This window comes from Equus quagga, chromosome 13, assembly GCF_021613505.1.
Source record: "Equus quagga isolate Etosha38 chromosome 13, UCLA_HA_Equagga_1.0, whole genome shotgun sequence".
In the NCBI taxonomy this organism is placed as follows: domain Eukaryota; kingdom Metazoa; phylum Chordata; class Mammalia; order Perissodactyla; family Equidae; genus Equus; species Equus quagga.
This window is the reverse complement of record NC_060279.1, coordinates 35,319,781-35,334,057: the sequence shown is the minus strand read 5'-3', so window position 1 is coordinate 35,334,057 and position 14,277 is coordinate 35,319,781. Positions and strand designations below refer to the sequence as shown.

Below are 14,277 nucleotides of genomic sequence, written 5' to 3'. Positions count from 1 at the left end.
TTCTTCTCTTCTTTCTGGTTTCCCACTTCTCCTCCTTCTGCTTCCCTACCTACCCTCCTGCCTCCCCCCTCTTCCTCTCCTCCTCTTCTTTTCTTCCTCCTCTTTGATTCCTCCTCTTCATCCTGCATCTTTTTGTGTGCCTTTGTGTCTCTGACCATCTCCCAGCCCTTTAGTCCCAGAACTCCATTCCTCATTTAGTTTACTTCTCCTTCTCTTTCCTATCCAAACCCAAACTGTCTTATCACTTTCTCCACTTCACACACAACAGTTTAAGCACTGGTGGCTACATAATTTTCAGGGTCCAATGCAAAATGAAAATGTGGAGCCTTATACTTAAAAAGCTGAAAAAAATACTTTTAAAAGTGAAGCTGAGTACCTGAGGGTTACTATAAATATTCCGTAAGATTACCTTTTGACCTTGTTCCCAACACAAACAAATATGAAAAGAAGTTAATCTTGTCAATTTGCTGTTTCCTTGTTTAATCTGAGAGGTGTGTCAGGGGTCTTAAGGATTTAAGAGCTTGTATAACAGAAGAAAAATAATGCCTTCAAGGAAGTTATGATGACCAGATAAGCAACCCCTGGCTGCCTTTGATGCCCAGAAGCCAGACTGCCTAAGGGCCTATCTGGAGTGAAAGAAACATGGATTACCCCTTCATTTCTCTAAAACTCCTTCTGTCAAGACACTTAGGTCTTTAAAACCCCTTTCTTCTCTTTTTAAGGCAAATTTGGTAAAATTTATCCTCTAGCCTTCTTGTTTCAGCCAATTGGAGTAACTTTATCTCTAAGTACGCATGTCTCAGTGATTGGCTTATTGCACCTTGGGCGCAGGACATTGAGATTAAGATGCTCTGTATCAAAGGTACTAAAACATAAAACTGATATCGACCCTGATATCAGTTTCCCCACACTAAACCCAGCATATCTGGGGTTAAAACCAAAACACTCATTCCCTGCTTACTCTCTGGCTTCCTGGCTCCAGAATCCACTATGCTCCATGGAGACAGACACCGTCAAGGACAAGCACCTGGACTATCTCCTCCCCACAAAGAGATACAGACTGGTGGGAAAGCTTCTGACCAGCAAGGTCATGAGCTCCCTCCTCTCTGCAAGTGTCTCAAGGCCAAAGACAGGCTGGTGGAAAAGTTCCGACCAGCAAGGCCATATGCTCCCCCTCCCCTACCTAAAACCCCAAATAAAAACCCTTCCTTTTAACTTTGTCGGGGAGTTTGGGATTTCAGCGTTAGCTGCCCTCTCTCCTTGCTCAGCGCTGTGCAAAAATAAAGTTCCTACTTTCTTCTACCACCCCTGGTGTCAGAGATCGGCTTGCTGTGCAACGGGTGAGTGAACTCACTTCAGGTTCGGTAACAATTTGGCTACCCAGATGGGACAATGTCCCAGGTGGACGTCTCACCTGTGGCACACCGGCCTCTGGCTAAAGGCCTCTGTTGGAAGCTGTCCTGCAGCTGCCTGAGCCCCTTGTCTCAGGGACAGCCCTAAGCAGCTGGCTACTAGCCAGACGTCGTTGGCCCAGGGCGCTTTTGCTTTGGTGGTGGAAGAAACTAGGTTTAGGACTTAGGAAGACATCTCTTGTAAGTAGCTGGTGGTTTTTGTCTTTGTCTTTGTGTTAACCTTTTCCAACAGGACCGGCCGGAAATAATGGGTACCTTGGCAGCTCTCTGGGCGCCTTTTGTTTTGAAGTCGCCGCGACGCCCCGGCCAAATTTTGGTAAGTCCCCTGGGTGTGCACAACCGAGGTCCCTTGTCCTTGCTCATTTGGAAAGATCTGCATGGCGGATCTTCATTTGTTGGGCGCCCCTGAGTGTAGGACACGGACTAAGCTGGGACTGGAAGCACTTTGGTTTTTGGTTTTGGTCTTGTTTTGGCTTCCGTTTGTGGCTGAGGGTTTTTGGGAATGCGCACTTGTTTGGTATTTGTTGTTGTCTGTTTGTCCTTTTAAAAGTGTTAACATGGAAGATGCTGCATTTATTACACCTAAGAGCCCCTTGGGAAAAACTTTGGCTGATGGTCGACCTATAGCTATAAGCCAATGTCTAAAGAGGGATGATTTTCTTTTGTAACACCACGTGGCTGCAATATTCTTTAGACTCTGGAGAGAAAAAAAATGGCCAAAAGATGGATCCTCAAGTTGGGAAACTTTTTAGGGAGCTCTTACGATCAACAACTGTTTTATTGGTACCTATGAAAAGACCAAATTAAGAGGAAACTATAACGACTATTCTTAAGAACTTGATCAAACTTGGGGTCTCAGCTTCTCGTAGTCTTACAGATGTGAATGGAAATGTTAAGTTAACAAAGAAAAATCAGACAGGGAAGAGTCACAGGACTCATCCCAGTGGGATAAATGGAACAGATATGAATGAAGTTAAAACAAAGGTTTTAATGAAACACTGCCTAAGGTTGGATGGGCTAAAGGGAGCCCCCTCATTGGCTCCCCAACATTAAAGGACATCAGACAAATCTGTTCTATTTACCCCAGTTTGAAAAACATAAGAGGTCAGGAGGCAAAAATCAGAGAAACCTGACCAACAATTGTTTGGGGCAACAATTAGGCTACTAAGATTAATAAGACTATAAAAATTAAAATGTTTAAGCTAATATTATATGAAGAGGTTATGTCAACTTTGCCTGGATGTTTTCTTTGGGAATAAATGTTATGTCTAACTGGGAATGCTTCCCCTGAATAATATTGTAATACTAAAACTTGGTAATAGAATTGTAATGTAAGTTATAATTAAAAATATAAGGGTTAGTAAAACTAAGATAAAGTTTTGTAAAAATTGTTATGCTTAAACAGGCCAATTTCAGTTCACAGAAACTGATGTATGCAATTGGAAAAGCCAGCTGCAACAATGGGGAGCCTGTTTTAATCTTTTGAGGCTTCTAAATAAAATTAGAAATACTTTACTGCCTCTTTAAGAGAAAATAATTAAATAATTAAACATGCCAGCAGCCGAATTCAAATCTGCTGCTTTTGTCTCCTCTCTTGCTGAGCTTCCCAGCAAGCTGAGCTTTGCTTCAACTCCCCCAAAATTCCTGATCTAAAATTGAATGAGTAAAAATAAGCAAACTTTCGAGATAATTTGGAATTGTAACGACCATTATGAAAACCTGTTTCAGAAGAGGATTCAAAATCTCTCATAATGGAATGCAGTCTTTAATGAATATGCAAAAACTCCTAAGAGACGAAGTTATTTAACATGATATAAAATGATCTTTGATGAATCAAAGCCTGTTTAAGTTTGCTGGCTTCATTTAAAATGAACATGTCCTCAGAATTATCAGCATTGGCTATAATTCAGACATACAGCCTGGGTTTACTGGTCAAATGAGCTCACGTCATCTCAACAAAATTTATCAGCAAAACTCATAACTCAGTATAATAGCTAATTTTGTTTAATGTCTCATGGAGTTTTTGTAGATGATCTAAATATAATTGTTAAGAACAGATAAACTAAATAAATGTAAAAAAAATAAAAGTTTTTGGAAAAACTTTTTAACAATAGTTATATGTATAATTATATGTATAATAATTATATTATGATATATGTACTTAAAACTGAGGACAATAGTTAACTGCTGTAATGTCACATGAAGTTTTTAAGAGTAATTGTTAAAACTGGGTAAAAGTTTTAAGTACAATAATTATGTTTTATAGTCTGAATACTTAAAAAACAGCTTCCTGGGGCTGGCCCCGTGGCCGAGTGGTTAAGTTCGCGCTCTCCGCTGCAGGCGGCCCGGTGCTTCGTTAGTTCGAATCCTGGGCGCGGACATGGCACTGCTCATCAGACCACGCTGAGGCAGCGTCCCACATGCCACAACTAGAAGGACCCACAACGAAGAATACACAACTATGTACCGGGGGGCTTTGGGGAGAAAAAGGAAAAAATAAAATCTTTAAAAAAAAACAGCTTCCAAAATCTTTTTGGAAACTTAAATTTTATAACTTTACTAAGTTAAGTTAAATAATAACAGTTTATTGGGTATCTAGGTCATTTCCACATAAGATAAAATATTAAAGGTTAACTACTAAACATTTATTTGTCTGCCTTTGGTTTCTTATATCAAAGAGACTAAAAAGTCTTAGGTTTATTAATAAACATGTTTTATGTATGCTGAGAAATTTTATATGAGGAAACATATATTTCTAAAGGGTCTGTATACAAGGAAAGTAAAATATATGTTTTCAGTAAAAAGATATAAAGAATGGAAATATTTTTGTTTCTTGAGTTGAGAAAGATAAACTTGTCCTAAAGTGCTGGGACAAATTCTGAATGTAAAAAAGTAACCAAAGGTTTGTAAAAGTAAAGCCCTAAAGAAATGTATGTATGGTCAAGTTGTCCAGGATTAAAGTAAATCCAATTAAGTAAATAAACTTATATGTCGAAAGTAAACTGGTACAAAATTAAAACTTGGTTTCCTCTTTCTAAAAAGGATAATTTTCCTACATTTTTAATCTGCTCTTGATAAAAAGGTTATAAAAAGGGTTTTTTTTTTTTGACTATTTTAACTCTGTTTCCCCTTGACTCTTTCTGTTGTCACTTCGAATAGATAGCGGAACATGGTTTTACAAGTGATCTTTGTTTCCTATCTGAACAAATGTTTTAAAGCTTTTAATATTTTTGACAAGCTTCCCCCCCACACAAATATTCAAGTCTTAAATACAAGCTTTCTTTTGACCTGGAAGAGGAGGGAGAGTTTCTCCGGGTATTTTCAGAGGGCCCCTGGGACTTCTTGGAGAAATTTGCTCTCTTCCTGTAAGAAAAGAATGCTAAGCTAATAAGGCTTATTTTTTTTTATGTTAAATTACATAAGAAGCATTGTCAAATAAGTAATGATAAACTTTCTTAAATGGTATTATGTAAATGAGTGTTATTGATATAAGTATTTTAAAAATTATCTGATCTGTTCTGATTGTCAGCTATAATCCTGGTTGTTATCTCAAAATGTTGTATATCACTGACACAGTCAAATGCCTTTGTCAATTCCCATTTTTGAATGTTTTGTTATTTATGAACAGTGGCTATTTTACTTTGATGTTTTTGCAAATATGTTTCATCTTCAGAGAAATTCATGGAAAGGACTCTGACACTCTAGAATACAGGTTTCTAATAAATGTTCAGATTATAAAACTAAACTGGGTAAAAATTACAGAACTCCAACAGAGAAACTGATGACCTCACAAACTGCTGACAGAAGATTAAAATCAAGAACCAATTACACAGGACAGAATAAACTGATAGGGATGATTATAATTTTTATGACTTTTTAATTGAGATATTACGGTTTTTAATGTTTTGCTTTTTTTCAGAGTTAAGAAAACCTTTTTCTCTATTCTCTTAAAGAACTATGACTTGCAGCAATTTATAAACAAAATTGAAACATTTGTCTTTTCCTCCCTATCTGAGCCCCCCAAAACGCAAAAACTTCTGATAAGTAAGTATTCTTATTCTTATGGCAATATAGTTGTTTGCATAAGTACAATAAGAATCTATTCTTCTTTTAACAGGACACAATTGGAAACACTGGTTATATTACCAAGATTTTGACTGGAATATCATATTTAAAAAAAAAAACATACAGACTTGGATATAACATGACAGCTTTTGAAGAATGAAGGTTGACATTCTGGAATAAAGCCACTTGGAAATATTGGCCTGGTACTGTGCTTATGGGTTCTGTAACCTGGTAAGGTTGAGCAAAGAATGTCACTCCCTCTCGCAGGTACCAGGAACCTCAACGTTTTGGGGAACCTCATGAAGAGAGAGATTCACCCAAATCTGCAGGTACTGCAGGCAGAATCTGATAACAGGTCCTTTGCTTGGCTTTCCTTGAGAGGCCTTTAAAGATCAACCTGAGATTCCTTATAACGTTCCAGCAAAGCAGATTTAAGAGCCTATAAGATCAATTACTATTCTTGCTGTACTTATGTAAATGATTATGCCAAATTTATTAAAACTAGACTTATTTTGCAAACCAGTTAGTCTTAATTTGGCTATGTCTAGTGAAATTGAGGGTGATTTTAGAGAGGAAGATTATGTTTCAATAGAAACTATAATACATGTTTATAAATATTGAATTTTAGTTTTTTCAATTCTCTTTGAAATGTTTGTTTTACTTCTGTTAACTGGACTGGATCTTGAATTCTTCGTCTCCTGAAATATCTGGCTAAAAACATCCAAACTAACATTTTCAGGGTTTTTTTTTTCCAATTATTTTCATTTAAAGTCATTGAAAACTAAATCTGCCCTTTTTCCTAAAGCCTTACAAACTGAAGCTGGAAGACCCAATATAAACTTAAGAGAGATTCATGTCTACTGCTGTGTAAGCCACTCAAAAAGCTACCTGAGTGTCCGATGACACCATGAGAGACATTTCAAACTGCAAAAGATTCTTCGACCCTGACTTCTAGAAATCTTGATTGGCTGCCCCCGCGCTCAGAAACTGGTTTATAATTTGCTCCAATCATTGACCTTGTTTTTCTCTTTTTGTTTCTCTAGAAAAACTTCTTATTAAATACCTGGTTACTTACTTACATGATACAGGCCCACCTTCAGGAGCCCACCAGCATCACTGCCTTATTAAAAGACTGGTTCAATGAGATGAAACAACCTATGCCCCATTTCAGCAGGAAGTAGATAGATTGGTCACCACCCCAAATCCCTCAAGATTGAGGGACAGACATAAAATAGGGGGGAGTTGATATCGACCCTGATATCAGTTTCCCCACACTAAACCCAGCATATATGGGGTTAAAACCAAAACACTCATTCCCTGCTTACTCTCTGGCTTCCTGGCTCCAGAATCCACTATGCTCCATGGAGACAGACACCGTCAAGGACAAGCACCTGGACTGTCTCCTCCCCACAAAGAGATACAGACTGGTGGGAAAGCTTCTGACCAGCAAGGTCATGAGCTCCCTCCTCTCTGCAAGTGTCTCAAGGCCAAAGACAGGCTGGTGGAAAAGTTCCGACCAGCAAGGCCATATGCTCCCCCTCCCCTACCTAAAACCCCAAATAAAAACCCTTCCTTTTAACTTTGTCGGGGAGTTTGGGATTTCAGCGTTAGCTGCCCTCTCTCCTTGCTCAGCGCTGTGCAAAAATAAAGTTCCTACTTTCTTCCACCACCCCTGGTGTCAGAGATCGGCTTGCTGCGCAATGGGTGAGCGAACTCGCTTCAGGTTCGGTAACAAAACTTTTTCTGTTCTTTTGATGTCTCTCTCTCTCTCTGGTTCAGGCTATCACGCTGTTTTGTTGTTATTATTTTGTTGTTGTTGTTGTCTCTTTGTTTTAATTTGTAAATGCTGCTCTCTCTCTGGCACAGTGACTCACAGGGAAAGTGAGGATCCTCTTAGGTGCCAGGGGAGCTCCTCTCCCCTTGCTTTTTGTGTGGGTTTAATAATTTTTGGTCAAAATGCAGACATTTTGTCTAGAATAATAGACACTGAGTTAAATAGTATTTTTTGGAAGGGGATCTGAAAATGTGTGTGCTATTTCTTTTGCTAAGTTTTGAGTGTGGGAGTTTGAATCAATCTAGTCAAGAGTTAACAGGGTTTGTGTTTTGTTGTTGTTTCAACAGCCTTCCAAGTCCTGTTTAATTACTTTGTTTGCAGGGTCGGGCTGTTTGTCACAGAGTTTTCTTAATGTCTGCTTCCCTCTCAGGTTTTGGTGCGTCCTTTGTGCTGTGCCTCAAGAAGAATTGTCTCCATCCTCTTGCTTCTCTTGCCGCAATGACATATCTTGTGATTTGATGCTTGCTAACCTACTTGGGAGAGAGTGTAGGGGCATTACTTTTGTTCTTCTTCAGTCTCACTCTCAGGCAGGTGTTTTGTTTTTTAGGTTGGGATTGGGCCTTTAAGAGTTCCTGCTTTTCTCTCAGCAGTATGGAAACTCTTGCAGCCTAGATAGGATGTTTTACTGTCCTTTCCCCAATTTTCCCCTTCCCCCAGCTGCCTTGCATCTTCACCTGTGCCCTGAAGGCAACAGGTCTTTCTGCCCCTCCCCCACCACATTAAGGCTTTTTTTTCTTGTGGGAGATAGGGGAGAAAGATCTGGTAGGGTCTTCCTGCCTTTTTCCTGCTTTAGATGCTCTCATATCTCAGGCTTGCACCATGAGAAAGGATTTCTCTGGTCTTTATCCTTGACTCCAACCTTTCAGGATGCCCTGGTGAGGTCTATGGGAAAAGCCTATTAATATAAGTGGATTTTCTGTGTCTGTGACTCTCAAGGTTTCTATACACTCCTGCTAGTTTAGCGTAACTTGTTAACAATTTTAGCTGAATTATTCTTACTGGCTTGTATAGCATCTGGCATCTATCTGTCAGCAAGGGTTTGGATCCCGTATTTCCTTGGAGAGTGTATCTTTTCTTAGATTCAGGATTAATTGGTTGCCCTTGTATTTCAGCTTTCTGATGGATTAAAAAAAAGCTGTGGTTTTGATTATCCAGCTTTCTAAAATTGTGAGTATGGGAGAGAAGCTTTCCAGTTTTCTATGTTCTAATCTTAACTTTCCAAAAAAAAATATTTTTCTCTTAACTTAGCCTGATGCTTATTTCTATTTATTTGTTAACCAAGAAATAAAAAAATAAACAGCCAAAACACATTTATCCAGAGGATACAAAGCAAAGACAAATATTTAAGAGCCTTTAAATAGTTATAAACATCATGAAAGAGGGTCAGCACATCTAGCAGAGACCAGCTTATAAGACAAGCATGGAACATCCAAACAGGACCAATAAGAAGGGAATCTTAGAAAATGACTCCAGAATAATTTATTAACTCCACTTCCCACAAATTCTCACTGATTTCTTATTATAAGTAATAGGAGATTTATAGCAGGACCCTCTGTATAAACTTTATGCTTATTAGCATGTGCTTTGATCCTAAATAAAACTGTAAAAGATTCTCATTTCACCAAGTAGGGTTACAAGTAATACTTTCTGATGTCTTAAAAAATGTTTACGGGGCCGGCCCTATGGCCAAGTGGTTAAGTTCACGTGCTCTGCTTTGGCAGCCCAGGGTTTTGCCAGTTCAGATCCTGGTCATGGACCTAGCACTGCTCATCAAGACATGCTGAGGTAGCGTCCCATATGCCACTACTAGAAGGACCCATAACTCAAACATACAACTATGTACTGGAGGGCTTTCGGGAGAGGAAGGAAAAATTTAAAAAAATAACAAATCTAAAAAAAGCATGTTTATGTTGAACATCTTCATAACTTTTAAAAATAATTGGATGTCTGAACAAAATTCATTTGATCATTCAAAAATATTCATTGAGCACCTATCACTTGCCGAGCACTCTGTTAGATGTTGAGGATCCAGCACAATAGGGATATTGATACAACACCACAAACCAAGCACTAAAGTCAAGATTCTGAGTGGGCAAACATCAGTTAAGGGTCACCACTTTAGAAAATATTGTTTCAAGCATGCTTGTCTTTGTCTAGAGGTCTATACAGTATAAGAAAACTCAGCCCACCAAGATTTATAGTTCTTGGTTTAACTGTTTTTCTTCCCAAGTAGACTAAAGCCTCCTTGAATAAAGTGATCGCATTGTCAACCACAGTAGTCATGAGTGTAGCAAGATGCTTGGATCCAGCAGATGCTAAGCAACTGATGAGTGAATATATATCAATGAGAGTCAAACAGAGGGGTTTTTTCTTTATGTGTTTCACTGTTCTTGTGGTCTCTTGATCACTATTTGTTTTTCCCTAAGAATAGTGGAGTGGAGGGTTGCTGGTAATTTATATTGTTACACAGGGCAATCATAGGGATTCTGATAAAGCAAATAAAGCAACGAATGAGAAGTCAGAGATGTGAATGAGGTGTGGTGGGGTCGAGGCAGGGGAAGAGAATATTTGGGGAATATTCAAAAGGGCAAGAGAGGGACAGAGTGATAGTAAAGAGCAGGAGCTTGAGAAGATAAGCTAGGGTGCTGGAAGCCATTTAGTTTCATGCTTTTATTGTATGAATGAGAAAGAAAAAAGCCCATAGAGTTAAAACGACTGTGCGATGCCACACAAGGCTTGGTCCATAGTAATCAAATCAGGGGGAGGTGAGCAGGATGGAAGTTAGTGAGAAGGAGAGAAACTGGAAGCCAGAGAGGAGAGTCAGAACTGCAGGAGCAATGAGTCTGAGTAGGCAGTCCAGAGAACTGGAGGGGAAGTGAGGTTCTGAGTAGGCGGTCCACAAAACTAAAGGGGAAATGAGAGTCCGAAAAGGTAGTTTAGGTTTTAAGGAAGGAATAGATCTTTTTGGCGGACAACGATTAATGGAAAGGTTTTTCTGCTCGTAGGAGAAGGAAGTCAGAATAGAGGTATTGTGGAGAACGTTTGTTTAGAGAAGAAATCAAAGACCAGCTTTTCTGAGAGAAAGAAAACATCAGCAAATGAAATGCTGTTCCTGCAACTTGCATTGCTAGTGGTTCTCCTCCCAGATGGTGACAGTAAAGATGGTAAGAACTCTGGCTGCTGTCCAGTTGGATGCAAGAGGCAGTGTGTGTGTGTGTGTGTGTGTGTGTGTGAAAGTGTGTGTGTTTTTATGTGTGTTTGTGTGTCTATATGTGGTGGATTTTCCCCAGCATATACCTGGAGAGTGAAAATGTCAGCCTTGTTTCATTCTGAGTGTCCCTGACCAGGTCTCTGTGCTCTTCTGAAAGTTGAATACAAAGCATGGGACTGTGGGGCAGGTAAATGTCTCCTGAGATAACTATGGCTCTCCTTTCCTGCATATTCTGACTTTCCCCTCTCTGGCATCTTTCTTTCTCCATTCTCTCTCCTTCCCAATGCCTTTTTTTCTCCTCATTTTATCTGTTCTTTTGACACAGACTTCCAGGAGCCAACCTCCTTCCGAGTTATCTACAGCTCATCCTTTTACAACCCTTCCCGGGTGCAAGCTCTGGGCTCAGCTTGGTTGGGTGAGTTGCAGACTCATGGGTGGGAGAACCACACTGGCAGTTTTATTTTCCTGAGGCCCTGGTCCAAGGGCAACTTCAGCAGTGAGGAGATGACTGAAATCGAAAAGTTATTCCATATGTTCGCCATTGAATTTAATCAGGCATTTCACAACCATGCCAGTCAATGGCAGCTTGAATGTGAGTACAATTTCCTCCATGGGGAGTGGAGATATGGTTGGGAGGTGTGTATATTTCTCAATGAGTTTCTTATTCCTTTAGGAAACAGCCTCCACTAACTTCTGAACCTTACTTCCTTTCAACATAAAACTGAAATTACACACTTGTCAGCAGGGAGTATAATCTGGATCCTGATTCTTCAATGTTTCAAGTCTTCTGTTACTTACAAACTCCTCTCTCATTGACTGCAAGCTTGTGCCTTATTCTCTTCCACCAGTGGTTTCTGTGACCACCCCTTTCCCTGGCATCCAACCAGATACCTGCAGCTTCCCCATTCTTTGACTGACTTCTTAAAGTGTGATTTTTCTCCCCCATTCTATCTCTCCAGCAGTCTCTGTCAATATATTCATTGTTACCTGTTGCATTCCATTCACACTAGATTATTATAATGTCACCTCTCTCACACTGAGTCCTACCTTCTTCTTTGCTCAGACCATTCATGTTGGCTTCTTTGAACATTATGCCCCATACCTCTTGTTATTCATCTCTTCCTCCATCTTCAACTACCACCAATTCCTCTTTTACTGAATTTCTGATTAAAACAAACTTTGCCCCATTCCCTTAAATCTCCTAAACTTCTCCCTTCTGTTTCTACTGTCTTTTGCTTCCATTCATTTCATTTTATCCTTTTTACTTCCTCTTTCATCTAATTCACAACCTCTCTTCCCCAGATCCCTTTCAGGTACAGCTAGCAATGGGCTGTGAGCTTCACATTGGTGAAGCCTCAGTAGGGTTCGCACGGATTGCTTATCAAGGATCAGATTTAATAAGCATCCAGAATAATTCATGGTTACCATCTCCAAAGGGTGGAAGTAGGGCTCAGCAAGTCTCCAGACGATTCAATTTGAATAAAGTCTCGCTGGAAACATGGCACAGGCTCCTCACTGACACCTGCCCACGTTTCCTCTTGGGTCTTCTTGACGCAGGGAAAGCAGATCTCCAGCGACAAGGTCAGTTTTCCACCCTTTTTCCAAGACTTCTCCACTCTGAAATCACACCTTCTCATTATCTCCTTCCCATCTTCCTAAGAATTAGCCACGAGGGAGAGGGAATAATGGGTGACAGATTCTTAGGTACAGGAAAGATATGTCTCTCTAAACTGATGTGAAGATCTGAACCTCTAAGTCTGTGTTAGAGTCCTCATCTGAATATCTTTCCTGTCCTCTGCAGCAAGGCCAGAAGCCTGGCTGTCCACTGGCCCTAGTCCTGCTCCAGGCCATCTGATGCTGGTTTGTCATGTCTCTAGCTTCTACCCAAAGCCTATTTGGGTGATGTGGATGCGGGGTAAGAAAGAGCAACAGGGCACTCAGCAAAGTGACATCTTGCCCAATGCTGATGGGACATGGTATCTTAGGAAGTCCTTGGATGTGGAAGCCATTGAGGCAGATGGCCTCTCTTGCCGGGTGAGACACAGCAGTCTAGAAGACCAGGACATCATCCTTTATTGGGGTAAGAAAGAACTGTGACCCAAGCTGGGGATGGGAGTAGGTGGTCCTCAAGCAAAGCAGGACAGTCAGACGAAAAATTTGGGATTCTAGGGGCTTCAGATCCAAAAGGAATAAAAATAAGTAATTCAAGTAATAGGAGAGTTGAAAAGGAGGGACCCTGCAGATGTAGGAGGACACTGAGTGTTAGATGATGGATTCATCTTGAAGAGGGATGAGAGAAGAAATAGGAAAAAAGGAGATTGGTGAAGCAGCCATTCAAATGAACAAAGGAAGTCCAGGGAAATGCAGTAAAATGGGGTGGATTTGAAATGACCCCTTTGTGTGCACCCAAATCCACAGAACATCGCAGCTCCACGGGCTGGATCTTCTTGGCAGTGATAGTGCCCCTGGTGCTTCTGACAGTGCTTGCGTTTTGGCTTAGGAAGCGCTGGTGAGTTCTTTATATCCATTTTCCTGCTCTTTTCCCCACTCCTCATTTCTCTTGCCATCTTTTTTATTTTCTCTTTCCTCAGTTCTCCTCCTCCCAGTCCCCTTCCTTCTTACTCCTCACTTCTCACCTCTGCCTCATGTAAAGTGACTTCCATATCTGTTCTTTTCAGGACACGTTGTGAACCTCCAAGCAATCTTATCTCTTTGGAATGAGATGCCAGAAGCCCAGGATGTATCTAGACCCAATACCATGATGCTGTTCCTTCAACTCTTCTTATATGACCTTTTTCGTTGTTGTTTATTTCTGCTTAATAGTCAGTTGTTAATATAAGCTAAATGTAGTTTTGTAAGATTTTTTTGTTCTGACTCTGGTTCTGTGAATTTAAAACTCCAATTATAACTCTAACTGGATGATGTCTTAGCAAACTCCACATATTTAAATATTAGTGGGTCATTGGGCCCATTTCAGTTGTCACCGTTTCTAAATGGCCTTCCCTGATTCACACGTTGAAGCTGTCTTTGCCTTGTCTGAACTCCCAGTGCACTTGAACTGTACTTTGCCAAATCTATCCCTCACCTCCTGCCCTTTGATGCAGCTATTTAGATCCCTTTTCCCCTTATAATTTTTAAGCTTCTCAATAGCAAAGTCCTCATCTTTTGAATATTTGTATCCTTGGCAAAGTGTCTTTGCATGTAATATGTTCTTAATAAAAACTTGTGTTGAATTTATGTTAAATTTCTACTCTTTTCCTGTTCGTTTCCTTCTGGACATGTAGTAGTTGAGACATTTGATGCTTTTCTTGTTAAAAGTCTTCTCACTTGGCCAAGAGACTCATACTTTCCTAGTTCCTTAGTGACTTCTCTGAGCCCCTGAGGAGAAACACAGTGTTGCCTCTGACTATTCTTATTATTGAATTATAGAGACATATTGGAGTGAAACTATTGCTCCAAGTATTCTAAACAAAATGAGTAAGGCAGGATGTAGGCCCTTGCTATTCACTGTGATTCAAGGACACTCAGCAGAGGTCTCACCTTGGAGATTGTTGGAAATACAGAATCTTGGATCTCAGACTTACTGCATCATAATTTGCATTTATCAAAATCAGCAGAGGATTCATAGGTGCATTAAAATTTGGAAACCACCCATATAGGTGATACCTGAGAAGTAGTAGTGCAAGTGTGTCACTGAGGAGAAAGGAAGATGGCCAAGAAAAGAGAACAAGAGTGTTGATCCTCAGGACTGAAGT

The 14,277-nt window shown here is 40.1% G+C and overlaps 1 protein-coding gene across 2 annotated transcripts; it reads left to right on the top strand.

Annotated features, from left to right (window-relative positions):
• The first annotated feature begins 8,430 nt into the window (after positions 1-8,430).
• Positions 8,431-13,759, top strand: LOC124250520 (T-cell surface glycoprotein CD1a-like). Of its 2 annotated transcripts, XM_046682475.1 has the most exons (7): positions 8,431-8,478; positions 10,317-10,475; positions 10,848-11,114; positions 11,825-12,103; positions 12,324-12,602; positions 12,941-13,031; positions 13,201-13,759. In XM_046682475.1, exons 2-7 carry the CDS (start codon positions 10,415-10,417, stop codon positions 13,241-13,243), a joined length of 1,020 nt encoding a protein of 339 aa, XP_046538431.1. In that variant the 5' UTR covers positions 8,431-8,478; positions 10,317-10,414; the 3' UTR covers positions 13,244-13,759. The 2 variants fall into 2 exon arrangements, with proteins under 2 accessions (XP_046538431.1, XP_046538430.1); XM_046682474.1 differs by lacking the exon at positions 8,431-8,478 and having other exon boundaries at positions 10,268-10,475.
• The last annotated feature ends 518 nt before the right edge of the window (positions 13,760-14,277 follow it).

Coding starts and splice junctions, on each gene's coding strand:
- LOC124250520 (XM_046682475.1), top strand. CDS start 10,415: ATGCTGTTCCTGCAACTTGCATTGCTAGTGGTTCTCCTCCCAGATGGT. Junction 12,104..12,323: donor AGCAGATCTCCAGCGACAAG/GTCAGTTTTCCA, acceptor TGTCCTCTGCAG/CAAGGCCAGAAGCCTGGCTG. Junction 13,032..13,200: donor TTTTGGCTTAGGAAGCGCTG/GTGAGTTCTTTA, acceptor TGTTCTTTTCAG/GACACGTTGTGAACCTCCAA.